Here is a 21,725-nt window from a genome sequence, read left to right as displayed (position 1 = left end):
GAAACCATTAAAGTAGTAGTACCAGGTTTGACAGGAGGCTAGATTTGAGGAGGTCCTACTTCAGAGCTGACCTTGAAAAGCCAAGGGGACCTACATATGGAAGACTGGGAAACAAGGCCCCTGTCTTCCCTTTGCAAATACTATGCACCGATTATCTTCATAGGTGATGAAGGACAGTGAACAGAAGAGAAATTGTCCCAGAAAGCAGCAACCTGATTAAAGGGAGGTCCTGGGGCCATCTTTCAGGTATGGGGTGTTCCACGATACACTGCTAAACAAGTGCTTCTAGTCATCACTCACAAGTGAATTCCCAGCATCAGAGACTCACTAGGACAAACCTAACAGAGCTGTTTGTCATGTTACCCTAGCATTCTTGTTCATTCTCAACCTTAAATCTGCCAATTTTCGAAATTTCAAGCTTGTATCTCATGGTACTACCACTATCTGACTATAGCATATTACACAAAGTCCTGGCCTCTGAGTCTATACCATGTATACGCACATTAAGATACATGTAGGACTGTTGAGAGATTCCCATGGGGCTGCCTTTAAGGGAGAAATGCTGTTCTTTTTAACTTGAGGTAGTTAAATCACCAAGAACCACATACTAGTAGTATAGTCCACAGCAGATACTGTGGAAGGAATTTGCAGCAGATGGTGGCATACATGTAGGAACAGTGACTCAGGAAAACCCAGAGGTATGCATGTGGAGTCACATCCCAAGTTAGCCAGTAATCATGTCTACTCAAAATGTATTACAAAATACTCTGAATGCTAAGGGCTTTTGAAAGTAAATACACTAAGGTATTTATAAAAGGCAAGGGCTATTGGGGATACCCCCAGGTCATGTGGACATGAATGTACGCAGCTAAGCACTCAGTACATCCTGGTCAACCCTGGAGGCCTATAGATTTAAGGCCACAAACTATTAATCTGATCAGCCTGGGCTAGAAGTAGCAAGATCTCTTGGTTGTTTTTTGTCAACTTGACACAAACCTAGACATACCTATCTGGGAAGAGGAAACCTTGAGAAAAATGGCTCCATAAGACTGGGTAGGCAAGTCTGTGGGTTATTTGTCTTGACAATACCCCAGCTCAATGTGGGTGGTGCCACCCACCACCTTAGGCAGGTAGTCCTGGCTAGCATAAGAAAGCAGGATGAGCAAGTCAGTAAGCAGCATTCTTTCATGGCCTCTGAGTTCAGTTCTGGCTTCCCTTCATGATAAGACTGCAACCATAATCTGAAATAAGCCCTTTCCTCCTCAAGTTGCTTTTGGTCATGGTATTTTATTACAGCAAAAAAAAAAAAAAAAACCCTAAGACAACCACTTTCTCAAAAAGAATGCTTGCATGTGTGATCCACAAGTACATGCTAGCTTGACCTTAGGAATTAAGGGTTCTACTCTGGGGTAGGTCAGTTACAAAGGCCACTCAAGCACAAGATTCTGTGTTCTATCAACATTATGACAAAAAATAGTAATAAGGCTAAAAGAATATGCGTAATAGAGAACTGTTAAATAAAAACTTTGGTGAACTCCAGTGGCTCATGAGACTTATAATCCCAGCTACTTAGAATAAGGCAGAGTCACTGAGTTTACGGCTACCTGGGTTATACAATCCTAACCATGACACCCTGTCTCAACCAAAAACCAAAAACCAAAGACCAAAGAAAAAGTAGAAAGAAGCCAGGTATATTAAAGTCCCAGCCAATGAACTGTTGAAAATAAATATTGGAAAGAAAAAACAAAACTACTACCTGCCTAGAACTGAGGGTTCAAAGATAATCAACTATTTTAACAGCAGTAACAAGAGTTCAATAAGTGGACTGGAAAAAGTTAAATATATATCAACATTTTCCCCTAAAGTGTTATGAAAAATTAAAACAAGAAACCATAATGTAATAATTAACTTTTATGAAAAGAAAATGTCTCAAATAAAAAGAATTATAAAGCTTTAAAAGAAACACAGAGAAAACCTGTTTATATGCAGAAATAATCTTAGAGAGAAATGATGCCTTCCAACTAGTTCACATATTACTGATATCAGTAATGCCTAGGAAGTGCTAGAAAGGGTACTTTGTACATTTTTTTGGGGGTTGGAATCTAGTACTGATTTGTCAAAACTCAGAACACATAAAACACAAAAATGGTCTATAATAAAGCAATTCCTCTTGTAAAAGTATCCTAGAGGGATCTAGTGTGTGTTCAAAGTACACATACAAGAATACCTGGTCCAACACTGTAACGTGCATGGGATGTACCAAAGGACCAGCACTAAGAGAACGGTTCAAATAAAGGCATGTAGGAGACATCATATTGTCTATCGTGGAAGTATAACTAAAATGCTGACTGCAAAAATGAAAGTGTCACAAAAGAACATATGCTTCAGTATTTTTCCAAAATGGAGATGAAAAGCAGCCCCAAATGACAGAATTGCACATTACATCTGGTGACTTTGACACCCTAGTCCATCATCTCCTCACCACACTTCACAAGTCAGAAGGCAATACCCACCCTATCACCCCCCCACTCCATAGTTCTTTCCCATACTTGGTCCTGAGTGATTTGGCTGTTGCAGGATATTTGATCACACAGGGAACCCCGAGAGTGTGAACTGGAAACCTGCTTCTTGTGGTACAGCTCAGCCCTAGCATACACCTTTAACCCAAGAACTTTCTGTTTACTGTAAACAGATGGTTGTGATGTGGCTCAGCCCTCGACCACACCTTTAACCCAAGAGCTTTCTGTACACAGGTTACCATAAAGTCAACCCAAGGTCAAGAGTTGGAACGAGCAACCAGTTGACAAGAAGTAGTAAACAGGGGAAAAAAACCATAGCGAGGGAAAGTGAGTCTGGGGAAAGGATACAGATGGTATTTAAGACAGTGGAGAAGGAGAAAGCTTTGATCTGGGACGTGAGCTGAGTAGGAAGGTCAGCTGGGTGCTTTCTCTGCCTCTCTGAGCCAGTAGGCTTTCACCCCAGCATCTGGCTCCTGAGTCTCTACTGGTAAAATTGAACAGTTGGGATTTAGACTTTTTATAACACTACATGGTAACTGGCAAGCACTGAGGACTAAAGCCTTATTCACGTAACTGCTGGTGTTCAATGGAGATCTTCTCAGTCTTGTTATCTCAGACTAGTACTCTAGTAACCCTCAAGTTCCGGAGACTAATGCCAACTGAAAACAGTCACTTACAGAATTTCCTCCCTATCTGTTGCCACCATCAGGCATACGGAAGAGCTCAGGCATAAGCTAGCTGAAGAATTAAAAGACACTCACTAATCTGGAAGTTACCCTGCATAAACAGGTAAGAGGATGGAAAGAAAAATATTTTTTTCCTGATTATACATACCCTGGAATGTGCAAAATGTACTTTTATAATTAAAAACACAAAATGCCCCCAAAATAACCTAGACTTATAAATGCTCACCTGGTATTTCATGATAAAAACAGCATGACAAAAATGTTATACCAGAGATCTAGCAATCTGTGGACAGGGAATCCTACATTTGAATTACTTACTCAGAGCCCTCCTGTGTCCCTTACCAGCTATAGAAACTTGGACAAGGCTCTGGCAAAGGTTGAAAAAGGAACAAAACATAGTTTGATGAAAACCCACGCACTGTGTACTACCTAGGAAACAGAGGTTGTTCAATCAGAATCAAAAAATAAGTGGCATGTCCATTTTCACTGCAACAGACAAAAAATATTAACCAAACAAAAACAACAACAAAAACAGCAAACAAAACAACGGTCTCAGATGTTATATCTAAAATAAATTTCTTTGACAATATGATCACATGACTCTTACAAGGTATCATTTATAACAAAAATCTAACAATTTATAAGCTGCATTTGTGTGTGTGTGTGTGTGTGTGTGTGTATGCAGAGTACTCTGAAGAAAAGTATGTACAGCCATCTGTTTTGATTAATACAGCTATTCAGTCCTGCAATACTGGGAAGGCGGAATGTATCTGGCACAAAAATAACTCCTAAGAGTTACAAACTAGAAAAACAACACTTTTAAAAAAGATTTTTACTTTTCTGGTAGAAATATAAAAACTGGCTTATGTGGGAAAGGCTAAAATAAAAAGCCCAATTGTACAGGCGGCTTGAACACGTAAAAGTTTTGTCCCGTAAACCAATAAACTCACCAACAGCAGTGTTTAAAATCTAAATATAAATAAGTGGGCAGCGCTGCCCAGATAGCAGCAGAGCAAGCGACTCACAGTGATGCTGCAGGGTGATCTCAGTGCAGAGGAGGTAACCTTCCAGCATCCTGCAGGACACAGAGTCACTTCAGGCTGCCGCCTGGAACTGGGTGTCCTTCTTCTCACAACTGTACCCTCAGTGGTACCAAAACTGACTGGTTTTAAAAAACAAGTGGGTAGGGCAGGCAGGAGGACATGTCAGACACTACGTGGTCTTCCTGAATCCTTTTAAGATGGGGTAGATGTTTTCAAATGCTTCATAAATTTCTGCTCTAACTTTAGCACCTACAAAGACACATTGGAATAGAAATCAGATGGTTAAGTAACATTTCTTAAAATAGAAACTAACATCATTACCTTAACACAAAGCCACAAATACAGATCTCTTCATACCCAGTTAAGTAAGACAAATGGTATTGAAACAAATGGTGGAGTCCCCTTGTCACAATCCCAGCCTTGTTTTTCATCCATTCATTTTTTTTCCATTTATTTATTTATTTTTGGTTGTTGTTGTTGCTTTGAGACAGGGTTTTAGCCTACCCTGGCTGTCTTGAAATTTGCTGTGCAGACCAGGCTGGCTTGCCTCTGCTAGGATTAAGGGCCATGGCCAGCTCTCCAGCTGTTTTAAAAACTATTTTCTTAGCATTTTAAGAAAATGATACATCTGGTGACTTTTAACACCCTAGACCATCATCTCTTCATTGCCGTTGGTCCTAGGCCAGGATCCACAAGTCAGCAAGGCAATACCTACTCCCTAGGTCCACAGTTCTTTTCCATACTTGGTCCTGAGTGATATGGCAGCGGCAAGCACTATGGACTGAACCTTTATTCTCCCAACTGTTGGCATTCAATGGAATTCTTCTCAGTCTGGTCATCTAAGAATTGTGTTCTAATAACCCCCATGGTCCAGGGGACCAACTGAAAATAGTCACTTAGTAGTGTTCCCTCCCTGTGAAAACGCCAGCAGAGCTGCTGTCTGCACTCTTCCACCCTTCTCATGAAGGTTAGGATGGGAAGCAAAGTAAACAAAAACAGCCTTACAGGTGGTTAGACAACTGTCCCAAAACAGAAAATGCCATCCCAACATTTTCTGCAATTTTGGTACCCTACTTTCTTTTAACTTACCTGTTAATACAACTTTTCCAGAAACAAAAATAAGGAGGACAATTCTGGGTTTGATCATTCTGTAGATTAATCCAGGAAATAATTCTGGCTCATAGCTAGAAAGAAAATGGGAAAACAGTTTAGAAATCATCAGTTTTCTGCATGGCTGAAAGAGACCTTGTGCCAGGAAGTATTGAGTAAACAAGCCAGATATCTACAAGTAGGACACACAAGAAGAAAACACTTCCACCAAGCAAGAGCCTCTGGTCATGGACATGGCAAGCAACTACTCATTCCATGTCATCCTATCACTTAATGCTATCTTTACAGTATCTGGATTCTCTGTGATAAAAACAGGAGTTGTATACTAACGTTCTCTGATCCTTCTTTAGAATCGCTGTAGACTAGTCTAGGTATAGCAGCTCATAAAAATTTCACCAGTCACTCGTAAGAGCTCAGAGTGACAGCCGGCTTTGTAATCATCTCACCTCCCTGAAAAGGGTGACTTAGCCAGAGTGATAAATAGACATGAGCTTGGAAATGAACCTACTCCTTGACCATACCATCTACCTGAATTGACATTAGGTTAACATAATTCTAACATAGTGATTTCAGGTTTATTAGTTCGGTCCCAAGGATCTGTATTTCTTCTAAGTGATCCTGAGATCAACTCAGGACAGGTTTATATGAGGAAGAGCAACATGAGTGAAAATCTGAAACTCAAAACAGTTTCCTTCTCTCTATTTTTGGTTCTTTTAGATAGGGTTTCTCTGTTGGCTGTCCTAGACTCACTTTGTAGACCAGGCTGGCCTTTAACTCACAGCGATCCACCTGCCTCAGCCTCCCAGAGTGCTAGGATTACAGGCCTATGCCATCACACCCAGCTTCAAACAGGAGCTTCTGTGTTGAAAACTGAACTTAGTATGTCAGTTATAAAAGTACCAAAAGGTCCTAGAGCAAGAGGTATACGGCGAGTGTAAGGGACCTGGTAACCAGGTGTGGCTGCAAATAGAAACAGATGCTGAGATATGGCTGTGAGTATGTATGCTGGGCAAATAGTCACCAGAAAAAGGCAAAGAATACTGGATAGCGTATCACTGTTGCTCATCTTCATACTTTGCTGGTATGTTGACCCCCCAAAAAAGATTCAAACTATAAGTGATATAAGAAACTACAGATTTGTGTATTTAAATGAATTTATTGACTATCAATATGACAAGCATACAGAAGTGAAAATGAGTCATTCTAGTACAGGGGAGTTTGGGGGTCACTAAGCGACTAAGAAATGGGAGTTGTAAGGGCAGCAGAAGGTGCCGTAGCACAACCATAATGACACCTTGTGTTTACAAGGAGCACATTCAACTTGCACCTACATCATGCATGCTTGGGAACTGAGCGTCCTGCATGTACTCCACCCTAAATGATGCCTCAGTAGATAGTAAACAGACTGCTGCTAAAATGAATCCCAACACTTCTTAGACCTACCTACTGAACTGCTGGTGGGTCAGCACGAGGCCTTCTAGCCTTATGGGGAACTTCACATCGCAGCTCCCCACCATGTTCTGGATCTTAAAGTCTAAGAACTTAGCTGGGAAGCCCAACTTCTGCACAACTCGAGCATATTTTCTTGCTGCTAGTCTGGATTGTTCTTCACTACATAAAGAAAAACAGTGAGTTATATAAGGAAGCCCAATGGAAGAATAACTTATACAGAGTCTAAATTAGGAAAGTAACTAAATTATTCCTGTCCTTAACAGAAATCATAAATCTACCAGAACATCAGCTTTCCAGCTGCCACATTAATGACCACCCCTAAGTTTAATGGATGTGATGTAATGTATGATTCAATTATCATGATCACTGCTATTACTACATTCTCATCCACATTTCTGAGATGAAAACTTTAAAATTTACTATTGAAGAATACATACATTCTACCTTCCCATACATCAAATCTCTATCCATTTTTAGGACAGCACTATTGGATAAAACTGATTTTCCGTCTGAAAAGCAGAATACAAATGACAACGCTACAAGAGCGTAGTAGTAACAAAATGAGAATGCAGGCATCAGTGCTATTCAAAGTAACTGGGTAAGCCTTTAGCAATAACATGTAAAAAGGGCCAGCCTCGGGCTGGACGGATGACTCAGTAGTTAGAGCACAAGGTGCTCTTGCAGAGGACCTGAGTTCAATCACCAGCATTCATATAGTAGCTCACACAATCTGTAATTCCAATCCCAGGGGATCCAACTACTTAAGGCTTCTAACTTCCATGGGCACATGGTACACATACATACATGTAGGCATTTATACACACAAATAAATCTTTAAATGGGGGGGGGGGGCTGAAAATAGAAACCATGATATATATCCTTTTCTTCCTTTTATAACACATCCACCAGAAACAAAGAATTCCTTAAGGGTACCTCTTGGCTCCCGTGCACACCATTTTTCCAGAACTAAAAATCAGAGCAGTTGTTCGTGGCTCTCTTATTCTCATGATGACTGCAGCAAACCGCTAAAATGGTCAGAAAGAAGTATTAAAAAGATGTGAACTGAAGGTTGGAAAGAAAAGTTTCACTTATGTTGACCGATTAGAGTTTCTATGATTTTAGGTCCCAGGAAAAAAACTCTTTGCTACACCAGATTATTCCTATCTATGTATTTTTTGTTTTTAAAGATTTTATGTATGAGTGTTCTATCAGCATGTACACTTGCATGCCAGAAGAGGGCATCAGATCCCAGTATAGGTGGTTGTGAGCCACCATGCAGTTGGCTGGGAACTCAGGACCTCTGAAGATCAGATATTGCTCTTAACTGCTGAGCCCTATCAATGCATTTTAAAAGTATCTTTTAAAATGTTTTATTTTTAAATTCTTTTTCTTGCACTTTTTAACTTTTTTGTATTTCTTCTTTTGGGCAGATTTCTTAAAAATGTCTTGATCTTTTCTCTACCATTTTCTAATACTTTTCTCCTTCTCTTTTGAACTTTCCAAGTTTGCACAAATAAAGCAATCCATGAATACTGAAGCCAGCACTGCAGAGTACTTAAAGGAATGCTACATACTGGGGCTGGAGAGGTGACTTCATGGTTAAGAGCCCTGCCTGCTCTTCCAGAGGTCCTGAGTTCAATTCCCAGCAACCACATGGTGGCTCATAACCATCTATACTGGCATCTGATGCTCTATTCTGGCATGCAGGTGTACATGCAGAGAGAACACTGACATAAACAAATCTTTAAATAGTAATAAAAATAAATAAATGATTAAAAAACAAAACAAAACAAGAAGGAATGCTACACACAAAACAAGAAAGACAGATATGAGAGCTCAGGAAAGAGTAAGAACTTTATGAGAAAGGCGGGCATGGTGGTATGACTGTAAATTCCAATAGTTTGAGTTTGAGGCCAGCCTGGTCTACAAAGTGAGTCTAGGACAGCCAAGGCTACACAGGAAAACACTGTCTCAAAAAAAAAAAAAAAAAAAAAAAAAAATATATATATATATATATATATGTGTGTGTGTGTGTGTGTGTGTGTGTGTGTGTGTGTATTCTTATGAGGAAAAAGAAAACAATAAGACTTCAGGAATCAGATAGTGCTTTCTAATAACAGCTCTAAATGTAAACAGTCTTAACTATCTAATTAAAAGACAGAAACTTGTTGCTTTTTATAATCCCACCATTTGCTGACTGCAAGAAATACCCCTCAATGGTAAAGACACTTGTAAACTGAAAGTGAAAGCCAGGAAAATGATAAAATGGAAACAAAAACAAGCAGTGGCAACTATACTCATATCTGACAAAGTAGGCTTCAAGCAAATATTAGAAGAGATGAGGCTACCATAGCTTAGTAAGGGTGAACGACCCATCAAGTAGATATGACAGCTGTAAATACTAAAAACAACATGATAAACTTGGTTAGCTATAAGTGACAAGTGGCCAAAACGAGTTTTGTAGTTACTCTTCCAGTTAGCCTTATACTCACCTAAAAAGCTGGACATGAAGTAGGTCCCCCTGTTTACTATACTTAAGACCATTCTTTCCCCAATCTTTAGATGCTGCTACATTGCCAGTTTAAGATGACACACAACTATTGAAATGATAGCACACTTTTAATTCCAGCATTCAGGAGGCAGTGACAGAAGGATCTGAGTTTGAGGCCAAAAAAAATGAAATCACAGTATGAAGTATACAGCCCTATTACAGACAGAAACATAAAGGAGGCAAGCACAGGGAACAGATTTGCAACCAGGAACTCCTCTTGGTTTGGGACATGCATACACCCTTCTGTTAATAATGCACCTGGCAGCCTGAGACTCTTACCTTCATGCACAATACACATACAGCCCTCTCCAAACCCAGAAACCAGGACGCCCACCTTCATACACAAAGACATCACACTCCAACAATGAACTAAGTTTCTCCTTCCCTTGATGATCATTACACACATTTTCTATTCAGTCATATTCCAGTTACGTCCAAGGACAAGGTGGGGGTGAATGTAGGGACTGAGTTAGCCTGATGTGTTTTTGTGCAATAAGGCAAATCATGTCTTTTAAGCAAGCTTTTAGAGGCTCCTCTATTACCATCTTACACCTGTGCAAAATTGGCATGCATATCACTAATATCAGCTGTATCATGGAAAGAGATAGTCACTATAGAAAAGTTACATAACTTGAATCTGTCAAATAGAAAGCACACCCCTAGCTGGGCATGGTGGTGCACGCCTTTAATCCCAGCACTTGGGAGGCAGAAGTAGGTGGATCCCTGTGAATTTGAGGCCTGCCTGGTCTACAAAGCAAGTCCAGGATAGACAAGGCTATTTTGCAGAGAAACCCTGTCTCAAAAAACAACAACAAAAGCAAACAAACAAACAAAAAAAGAAAACCATACCCCTAATAACTCCTCTTAGTGCTTGAGTCGTTCCTCATTCATGTAGCCCACCCTCACTCCTAACAGTGTTATTTCTCTCTAATTCATACTAACACCTATAAAAATGAATTACTAAAGGTCCATCTATGTGGACCTTTATTTCAATTCCTTGAATAAAAAGCTAAGAACCTGGGGACACCCGGTCCAGATCTTGACCACCAGTATCAGAACTATCAAGTTCTCACAGGAGACCATGTAAGGTGCTGTCACAGGAAAAGTAAGGAAGCTCACAGGAGATACACAGTGACTCCCACAGGAAGAAACCAGAGGCTCTCATGGCCAACATCAACTGAAAATATAAAAAAAGGGGAAAACTGATTCATTGGTGAAGAAATGGGGCTAACCTGGCAAAACTAAGACAGGGTGCTGAGACCCCCAAGCAGGTTAAGGTAGAATACATTTCAAAGTTTCTGAAGAATTTACGGATAACTAGAATTGTGTGTTCCTTGATTAGCCTCTTCCTGGCCACCAGCTATCAGGAGCTGGAATGAAAAGAAAAGACTATGTTTTATAATCTGCCTCAGGTTTTTTCTGTTGTCTTTTTTTTTTTTTTTCTTTCATTTATGAAACTTATTTTCCAGGGCTTGAGAGATGATTGGGTAGGTGAGAACATTTGTGCAAACATGTGGACCTGAGTTCAGATCCCAGGACAACCTTGTCATGGTACCATGTACAGTAACCCCAGTTCTGCAGAAGTGAAGACAAAAGGATCACTGGAGCTTGCTGGATAGAAAAAAAAAAAGAAAGAAAAGAAAAGAAAAGAAAGAAAAAAAAAAAGTGAGCTTCAGGTTCAGGGAAAGACCCCAAATAAAGATATGAAAGAATAAGGTGGAAAGTGATGAGGACATCCTCTGCCTCTGCACATGCTCACAAGCATATGCACGTGCATTTACACATATACACAAAACCAATTATTTTCCTTCCGAGGAAATCTATGAGGTACTGGTTTCCATGGTACAGGCTTACAGGTACGAGATGACAAACGCTTCCCACTTCAGGAAACTTTCTGCAAATCTTAACCTAGCCTTCTCCTTCAACATTCAGGCACGCAGGCAGCTTTCCACCAGGACCCCACAAGTGTCCGCTCATCTGTCAATGCAGATGTGCCCTATGTAAAAAAGCCTTTTAAGACATATTTGGCTGTTGTCTTAGAAACTGGTGCTTTCTCCCTAACCCCGAAATCAATCAGTCAGTATCCCTCGCCTTCAGATCAGAATGCAAAGCTCTCAGCTACTGTTCAGCACCATGCCAGTTTACTTCTGGTCATGATAACCATGGACTAAACCTCTAAAACTCTAAGCAAGTCCCCAGTTAAACATTTTCTTTTACAAGGGTTCCTCTGGTCATGGTGTCTCTCACAGCAAGAGACCTGGTGATAAGATCAAGTCTTTGGCCTTGCTAAGCCAGTGCTCTACCACCAAGCCATACTCTAAGTTCCTTCAAGCTATCAGAAAAGCCATCCGTGGCTGTACCACCCAGAACACACTTGATCTTGTTTATCAGAAAAACATTAAAAGTTGCATAAAGGTGGGAAAATGTAATAAACTTCTTTACTTACAGCCAACAATTATTACTGACCAATCTTGTCCACCCAGATAATCTCCCAATCTCCCACAGGATTACTCAAATACATACCATATGTATTTCATCAGATATGCTTCGGATATAAATGAAATATTGTTTTCCAACACCATGTGTACCCTATTACAATGTGTATGCATGTATATGGATTTCTATATATACAGGAACATATACGTACTAGGTAGTCAATAAAATACAAGTTAAAGAACTGAGGATGCAGCTCAGTGGACAGCACTTTCCTAGTGTGGCTGAGGCCCTAGGCTGAAATTCTAATACTGTAAACACGGGAAACCAAACAAAACAGAAACAACCTAGAATGAACTTTCCCTAGGCAGTTAACATGCAAGATAAGCATGATACTCATTTTGCTGATATGAAGAAACAAGCAAATACAAGCTTTCTCACCTACAGATTTAGGAAGAATTTTCTCTTTATCTTATAAAGTCTGAAATACATGAAAAATGGATCTTACCTTGGGATTATATTCAGCATTTCGGGCACGAAGTGCAATGGTTTTTAGGTCAAGTTTACAACCAAGATTCACTGTGGATACAATATTTCTGCAAGAAATTTGAAAACATGATTACTGAAATATTTAACCATTAAAAAATGAGTGCAACAGTCTTAGGTAAAGCTTACAACCAAGATTTGCTATGAATACAGCATTTCTGCAAGAAATTTGAAGGAAAAACAAGATTAAGATTATTTTTCACCAACAAAATTTTTTCAAAATTTTCACCAAATTTGAAAGAAAAACAAGATTAAGATTATTTTGTCGGTTTTAATTAAACAAACTAACAAAACCATAATACACCAGGTAGTGGCAGCACATGCCTTTAATCCCAGCACTCAGGAGGCAAAGACAGGTGATCTGACAACCTGGTCAGATCTCTCAACAACAGATTTCTTAACAATCTCTACAAAGAAAGTTCCAGGACAGCCACAACTGCAAAGAGAAACCCTGTCTTGGGAAAAAAACAATCAACCAACCAACCAAACAAAAACCTGCTTTAAGTATTTAAAAAGACAGGGCTGGAGATATGCCTCAGTGTTTAAGAGGATTGTCTGTCCTTCCTAAAGGACCCGGGTTCAATTCCCAGTACCCACAGGGCAGCTCACAACTATCTGTAATGCCAATTCCAAAGGATTTGACACCTTCAGATTAATGCACATAAAATAAAATTAAATAAATTATTTTAAAAATATTTAAAGACTTTAAATACTTAAAAAACTGTTTAAACATTAGAAAATGCGTTTTTTTTTTTTTTTTTTTTTAAATAACAGGTATTTTCACTTAGTCCTCAACATGTGCTATAAGGTAGTAACTGTTACTCCCACGTTTAGACAAAGCGGCTGAGCCTCTGGGGAATGTACTGTTTGGCTTGGGACGCACATAACTAACCAGCCTACCCAAACCAGGAAATTTCAGGCCAGTGACAGATCCTGTCTTAAAAACCAGGATGGGTACTGTCCTAAGAAATTCTCCTCCAGAATACGCAGGGAACTGCATGTACATACGCATAAAAATTATCATTATTCACCTAGGTCTAAAAGACTATTTCATGCCACTGTACCACATACATGAAGCATTCTATGAAATACTTTTTTTTTCTTCTTCTTCAAGACAGGGCTTCTCTGTGTAGCCCTGGCTGTCCTAGACTCACTTTTGTAAACCCGGCTGGCCTCAAACTCACAGAGATCTACCTGCCTTTGACTCCCTACCAAGTGCTGGGATTAAAGGTGTGAACCAACACGCCCGGTTAGAACTTTTAATGCAAACTGAGACAGCAAACTCAACTTTCTCTGTAGTTTTCTATTTTTCAAAGTAAATAGACCTGAAACAGACTATCAGCTGTAACACAAGGAATATTGCTGTCCTAAAAATTCTGATTCCAGACCCCGTTGCTTCTAGTTCTCTCTTCACTCTCTAGGAAGAATACTTTTGAAATCCAGTGACTCAAAATCTTGCTGGGAAGCAAGGTGACACGGTACACACCTGCAATCCAGAATTGGGGTGCAAAAGTATTACCAAGAATTCAAAGCTAGTCTGTATTCTATAAATAGCAACTGTTAGCCAGGGTTATCAACTGAGACTGTCTCAAAGACACCACCAAAAAAAAATAAAGTTAAAAATTAAAATTTACTGGACTAGTTTTCTCTGATAATCATAAATTATGTAGAACAAATGTTTTCACTGTTCCAATGTCTATTTCCTCCCTGACCTAGGAAACCATATGGAAAAAAATTCTTGTTTTCCTACAGTTTCTAATACATGAAAATGGGTTCGACACAGCATGCCCATATGTGAACTGAATTTTCAAGCACACTTTGGTGTACCTGCAAAAACTTTAGTCATGTCTTCTTATTTTAGATAGTTATGTATAAACGTAATCTTACTTATTTTAGATAGTTAGATATTGACCTGAATTCTTTACAAGGCTACATATAAAGGCTACTGAACTTTCACCCAGTAAGGAGCATTATTAGTGGAAGCAGTCCTGTGGTTAACTGCATGCTCTAGGATATAGAAATAAGTGTATGTCCTAAGCTGGTTCTAATAGATGAGTTTAATCAGAAGCACAAACCTGAATGCCTGTGGAAGTGAAACAGACATGAAAAAAATAGTTTGGAGTATAGACAATGGAGAGTTAACAGGGTTTATCTCTTTAAATGAAATCATTAAAATCAAAAGCAATTTTAAAACTATACAGGCAAGTTTTTGGGTATGGTATAATAGTTAGGATTCATGATTACATACCACTCGGCTTACAAATAACAATTACATACGTAAAAGGAAAACCAAGTGTAAATAGGAAACAGACACTTGAAAGTAGGAGGGTGGAGTTATTAAACACAAGTGAAAAGTGTTGTCTGCGAAGAACCCTCTAATCAGGCCATAAGATTCCTTGAAGTAAAACTATGTATTTGTTTCTAAGTGGTATCTGAAAGTTTAGGCTGTTTCATGAAGCAATGTGAACCTCCCACCGTTTTACATGTGGGACCTACTTAGGTGGAAAAATTCATCAACACAAGAATTGACACCATCATTCTGAGAAGGACACAGATCTCTAAAGATACAAATGGACCCCTGAGACCTGTGCTGACACTATGCCCAAGCCTGCAATACAGCTGGCCTGTGACTCAAACGATTATCTAAGCGAAATGTCCACACTGTCAATAAGACTCAGTTTGCATTTAAGTGGCCCAAATACATAAACACAAGCAACTCCACTTCGAAGGAAAGGTTTTTACTTTGAGCACTAACTCACTCTATAGCTTTAATTCTGTGTCACGAGCAGGTGAAGCCATGGTATAACAGAATTACCACTGGACTACTTCCTTAAGTAAATCCACTGTCAGAAAGCATAGTGTAATTAATCCCACTGACAGACTCCTATGGTGTGGCGGACAGAGTATAGGGAACACAAACAGGAAAATCATGGAACATGAACACGCACGCACACACCCATGCACACACTAGCCAGGCTTGGTGGCACATGTCTTTCATCCCAGCACTCTGGAGAGACTACACACAAGCACGGAGGCACTCACTGAAGTTGTGGTACAATCCCAGAACTCTCAGAGGCTGGTGTAGCAGGAGTGATAGGGGTCATAGGGGTCATTGGCGAAGGGTACAAGGGTGTGGTGCCTGGCAACGGTGCAGTGGTGAGAGTTTGAGAATGGAAGAGCTGTGGGGTCTGGCCTGAGGCACCCTGTGTGGATTGCTGAGATGTTGATTGCTGTACTGAGGCTGCTGCAGCTGCTACTGTCTGCTGTTGCTGTTGCTGCTGTTGCTGCTGCTGCTGCTGTCTTTGTTGCTCTTCCAAAATAGACAAACTGTTGGTGTTCTGAATAGGCTGTGGAGTAAGTCCTGTGCCATATGGCATCATTGGACTAAAGATGGGAATTCCAGGAGTCATGGCACCCTGTGGAAAGGAAAGAAAGCAATGATTAAGACACTGATGTTGGGTAATTTAGGTTCTTTTCTTGTGGTACCCAGGCAAAGTATAAAGACTGATGTTTTCTGAATATTATGGGTCATTAAATACTAGGGAAGAATTTGCTATCCTGAGATACATCATCATCTTCTGTAGTATTCAACACAGTAGATGAGCACTTAGGATTTGGAATCCATTATCAAATGCAAGAAAGATGCTTAGCCTCCCAAGCATCGACCATAAGGAAAAAAAAAACTAGGGCATACTACCCAGTAGCCAGGTATGGTGGCACACACCTTTAATCCCAGCACTAAGGAGGCAGAACTGTGAGTTCGAGGCTAGCCTAGTCTAAAGCAGATTAGCCTGTCTCTAAAAAGCATTAAGAGACCACTCACTAACTAATCACGTGTCCATTTTGGATAATGGATTATATGGCCACCTAGATGTTCAAGATGATAGTAATCTGACTACTCTATCATACTGTTTAAAAAAAGTTATTTATTCTACTAAAACCAGTCAACAAAGCCTGTAAAATACTGTCAATTGCCTTTTCTATAATGCTTCTATGTTTTACAATCATTGTTAGATTTGAGCCAGACATGTTGGCAGGAGCAAGCTTGTAATCCCAGCACTTGAGAAGGCAGAGGCAGACAGATCTCTGTGAGTTCTAGGCCAGCCTAGTGGTCTACAAAGCTAGTCTAGGACAGCCAAGGTTACGCAGAGAAACCCTGCCTCAATAAAACCAAAAACATTGTTAGATTTAGTAATTATTTATGTGGCAGTAGGAAGAACAAACAAGATGGCAAAACTTCTACTGAATTCGTAACAATGTAGGTCTAATTCTACTGCATCCACACACACGTTTAATATCAAAACTAATGTTTAATTTTGAAAGCAGATTTGGTAGTAATCTTAGGCTAAGAACGCGACTGCAAAAGGAGCAAGAAGAACCCTCTAGAGTAAATGAAATAAATGTTCTATAGCTCATATAGGTAGAACAGTATTCTAAATAAATTGGGTTCCAAATCAAAGAGCAACATGCCAATCCAAATCAGAAATTTTTACAACGTAAAAAAGGCTTGAAAAACAGATATCCATGTTCAATGCTAGATGAATAAACTTCACCTTCTTTTGCTTTCTCTTAAAAGGAATGTCAGCTATCCTTGCCCGTCCCTCCTGCTCTATTACCTGTGGGGAGGCCAAGCCCTGAGCATAAGGTGGAAGGCTGTTGTTCTGGTCCATGATTCTCACTTTCTTCAGTACTCAGTTTCTCTAGAGTAGCCTCTGCATATTTCCTTAGAAACTTCTTTAATTTTCTGGGTTATCTTCACACACTATGAAATAGTGACGCTGTTTGGGAAAAAAAGTTTTAAGTTTAATAGGACACAGGTTTCATGTTCATACGAAATATACACACACAGCTATTTTGGAGCGCGCGTGCAGCGCACACCCACAAACACTCACTTCCTTTAATCCCAAAAGCCTCGTCCATTTTTCCTGTGACTCTTGTAAAAATGACAACAAAATAAAAACTATGTTGCTGTGTGCTTAAATATTCTAAACATTCTAACAGTACTAAAAATTAAAGTGTCACGATCAGTAATAAAAACTTTTAGAAAAAGGGCTGGCAAGAAATGGCTCAGTAGGTAAAGGTATATGCTGTCAGTCCTAACAGTCTGAATTCACTCACATGGTGAAAGGAGAGAATAGACCTCACAAGATCACTCCTGACATAAATGTAATTTATTTTACACTTTATCTGTGTGGGTATTCTCCTACATGTGTGCCTGTGCAGCGCTTGCATGCCTGGTGCCAGCATAGGCCAGAAGAGAGGCTCAGATGCCCTGAAACTGGAGTCAACAGACAGTTGTGAGTCACCATGGGGCCATATACGTATTAAAAATACATATGATTCTTTGGATATACGGCTTATAGCCTGAAACCTGTATGTTCTTTGTGAAATTAAAGATGAGAAATGTTTAGATTAAGATTAAATTGTAGGACTGTAGGGATGGCTCCAACTTGGGTTCTCTAGAAGAACAGGCAGTGTTTGTAACCTCTGTGCCATCTCTTTTTTAAGAGCCAGCATCAAGGACTAGCCCTTTGCACATACCTCCGCCCCCACTCCCCAATGGACTTTTTCTGGCAATGGTGGTAGGGTAGGGGACAATGACACCAAGGAAAACTATTTCTAAGCAAACTCTACTATCAGAAGAGAACACTTAATAGGCACTGTTCATACAGCATTGCTGGGTCGATTCTGGTTTTTAAATATGCTACTCAGTTTTATACCCTTCACAATGTCATGTGCATAAAGCTCAAAAATATTGACCTGGACACATTATGCTTTAGGTAATCGTTTTTTGTGTTCCAATGTTAAAGATAGATTAAACAATAAATGAAACATTAATTTTATAAATACAATACTCTTAACTCCTTAGAAAACATTAATGCAAACGATGCCTGGAATCGGGCTTAAATCATCTCTTTAGTGGTCATGGACATGAAATATGAATATGAACTAAGAGACTATGAAAGAAGCTTTTTTTCCCCTCTGTAATTGTAGCAGTGATAGAACCTAGAGCCTCATAAATGCTATGCAAATGTCCATCCTTAATTTTTTTAAGATACATTTTAAAAATCAGTTCAGTTCAACCAGCAGGGCATGGTAGCACAAGCCTTTAATCCCAACCCCCAGGAAGGCAGAGGCAGACTGATCTCTGTGAGTTCGAGGCCAGCCTGATCTACAAAACGAATCCAGGACAGCCAAGGCTATATAGACAAACCCTGTCTTGAAAGAAAAAAAAAAAAAAATCAGTTTGGTTCATGCATACCAAAAACTTGCTCAGAGATGACATAAGGACCAAATGTATCAACAATAGGTGGACAGACTGAATGAGTTAAAATTTCCGGAGTTAAGAAGAGGCACCAGGGCCAGGTTGTAGCAGCACGTGTCTTTAATCCCAGCACTCGGGAGGCAGAGGCAGTTCAAGGCCAGCTGGTCCTCAGAGCAAGTTCCAGGACAACCAGGGCTACAGAGAAACCTTGTCTCAAAAGAGCAAAAAGATGAGTCTAACTATACAGGTAATATGCACACGACTGTTATTAGCTAGATATTTTTAAAAAGACTTTCATTTTATATATGTGTTTTGCATGCATGCATCTATGTGCATCAATGTGTGGAACCTGCAGGTCAGAAAAGCGGCACTGGATTCCCTATAACTGGAGCTTCATTCAGATGGTTGTGAGCCGCCATGCAGGGGCTGGGCACCCAACCCAGGTTCTCTGCCAGAGCAGCCAGTGCTCTTAACCAGCCCTACAATCAAATCTTATTCTAAAGATTCACTGTCAGAAAATATCACACAGAACATGCAGTTTCAAAGCTACAAGTTGTATATCCAAAGATCAACACTCAAGTTAAGCATATGCACATACAGGCACTCTGATATTAGCTGAATCACTGAAAGAATTTCCTAGTCACTTTTAGTGGACAAAGGAACCAAATGATATTCCTATAAACTCACTACTGAAACACTGAGAGATATCTGTTTCTGAAATTATACTAGATACAGATAATTACACCTTTTCTGATATCATCAGAAAATGTATTACTCTGTAACAGAAGTTCTTGAGAGAAGAGGACACAATCCTTATCAATCCAGTTCAATACTATAAAAACTTAGCAAGCACTAAAGTTGCAGGTAAGGCAAGAAGCACGAAAGCTGTAGCCAACATACACGTCTTTGAAATCTTTGCATCTGGGACTGGACCTGGCATGCAGCATGTGATCATGAATGAATGTAATGGAAAAAAGAATACAAGGGGCTAAAGTCAAGGGGCTGGAGAGATGGGCAGCAGTTAAGAGCACTGTTGCCCTTCAGAGGATCTAGGTTTGATTCCTAGCACTGACATGGCTACTCACAACTAGCTGAAAATCCAGTCCCAATGCTCTTTTGTTTTCCATGGACCCCAGGCATGTATGTGGTGCACATACAGATATATAGGCAAAATATTCACATACATAAATCTTTTTAAAAATTAAGAAAAAACTAAACTAATTCAGATACTCTTAAAGCTGGAGCAATCTAACACAGGCCTAGCAAGAGGAACAATGTACAAATCAGCACTACATACCAAAAACAAACAAAAAACCCGAAAGAGACTAGAAAGAGCATGCAGTACGTGAGTGACAGGCTTAGTATGAACACTCAGTACAAGAGACCACATAGCAGCGGTAGGTGGGTTTACATAATTACGAGTGTAAAATGTTATTATACAGGCAATGGTAATGGTTAAAGGACTTTAGAGTGTAATTTGAGTATCTCCTTTGTTAAGAGCAGATAAATATGAGAAAATGAAGACTGAAAATTGAATTTCATAGATCACTGCTTTGGTTGAGACAAAAAGATAATGACAGTTGGATTTAATGTCCAAAGTATAACCAGGGATTTAGCCAGATTATTTTCTGCAAATGAAGTTTACCGAACCGACTGATTATATAAGACTGGGGAATGCAGAGATGTTATACCTGCAGACGATATAAACCATCTTTCCTCCCTTGTGTCGTAAAATCGCAATAATCACTGGTGCACTAATTTATTTTTAGACTGTTTTCAGAGTCTTCATCTTTGGAAACTGAGCCATCAAACTAAATATTGGGGAAATCAATTCTGCACAAGTCTTCAAGAGTCTGCCTAAGCCAGTGCGGCATCTTTTTCCAGAAAAGCCATCCCACAGTTTTGTAAGACCACGCTAACCTCAGCCTAGGGACGGAGAGCCTGTAAATAAAATTGGGTGTGTTAATCTCTATTGTGCTTGAATTTCGGGCTTCTGGCCAGATGCTGAGTCTCAAGAACCGCTTCCTAAGACAACCATCCCTTCGGGGACAAAACAGGCAGCCTTGGGGCTGGGTAAAACCGTCTTCCACCGGGGAAGCAGCTGGGATGTGCGGAGCGTGGTGCACAGACTCGCACACTCGGCGATGGCTCTCAGGATCCCGCCGAAGCGGTGGCCCAGCGACTGGTACCCGCGCAGCCGCCGCAGCACGCGCGGGGGACCGGCCCGGCCCGGCCGCGCGCCCGGTGCGCGCCTCCTCCGGGGACTCGCTGCACAGGCCGCCTTTGTCAAGGGGCTCAAAGCACGGAGAAAGCGGAAAGGATCGTTACCTGGGCAGGGACGGGAGAACGACACGGCCGCGGAAACGCAGTGAAACCGCCAGCAGATAACCGCCAGCGCTACCGGACTCGACCCCGCCGAACGCCTGACGCACACTTGATGCCGTCACTTCCGCCAGTTGCGCTCTGGGCTGGCGCCCGGGACCCGGCGCTCGCGGAGGGAACGAGGGGGCGGGGCTCCGCGGCAGTTCCGGGACGGTATCCCCTGGACAGCCCGTTCGGACTGGTTTTTGGCGAAGGCTGGATAGATGTGGAGTGTGTAGCGGTGGTGGTCGGGGGTGGCGGCGGTGGGGACCGAACTCCAGCCACAGTTCCGTCGCTGTCTTGGTTTCTCTGCGTAGCCTTGGCGGTCCCGGGACCCGCTCGCTCTGTGGAGCAGGCTGTGGTCGAGCTCAGAGCTGCGGGGCTCTGCCTCCCTCGGCGCGGTGTCGCGTTGCATCCACAGACCGGGAACGTACACAGAGAAATGCTAGTGTGCTCCGTTCTTATTTGGTCCAGGCGGCGAAGCGGTGGCTCTTTCCTCCCCCGTTAAACCTTCTTAAAACGCCCGCACGCAAATATGCCCACTGGGATCTTCCTAAGGGATGCCGGAGTCTCTCCAGCTAACAACGCGAACCACCACACTCTGGCTAGGGACACCTAGTTCTGCTTCCTGGGTCTCGTGGCCGCAGCTGACCACGCATCCTGACCATCAGGAGCTTTTAACCCTTCCCCAACGCTGTGCCGCTCCACCAGCGTGACATCCGGGTTAGGCGCCGGCGGGACGCAGGCGTAGACCTCCAG

At 41.0% G+C, this 21,725-nt stretch overlaps 1 protein-coding gene across 1 annotated transcript; it reads right to left on the bottom strand.

Annotated features, from left to right (window-relative positions):
• Positions 1–1,913: 1,913 nt before the first annotated feature.
• Positions 1,914–21,694, bottom strand: Tbp (TATA-box binding protein). The gene is made up of 8 exons (XM_055616013.1): positions 20,934–21,694; positions 16,957–17,118; positions 15,383–15,756; positions 12,303–12,390; positions 7,744–7,835; positions 6,802–6,969; positions 5,338–5,432; positions 1,914–4,497 (listed from the first exon to the last, which is right to left on the bottom strand). Exons 2-8 carry the CDS (start codon positions 17,008–17,010, stop codon positions 4,418–4,420), a joined length of 951 nt encoding a protein of 316 aa, XP_055471988.1. The 5' UTR covers positions 17,011–17,118; positions 20,934–21,694; the 3' UTR covers positions 1,914–4,417.
• Positions 21,695–21,725: the final 31 nt, after the last annotated feature.

Source organism: Psammomys obesus, unplaced genomic scaffold (assembly GCF_907164565.1).
Source record: "Psammomys obesus unplaced genomic scaffold, mPsaObe1.curated_primary_1811, whole genome shotgun sequence".
Lineage (NCBI taxonomy): Eukaryota > Metazoa > Chordata > Mammalia > Rodentia > Muridae > Psammomys > Psammomys obesus.
This window is presented reverse-complemented; position numbering and strand designations above follow the sequence as displayed.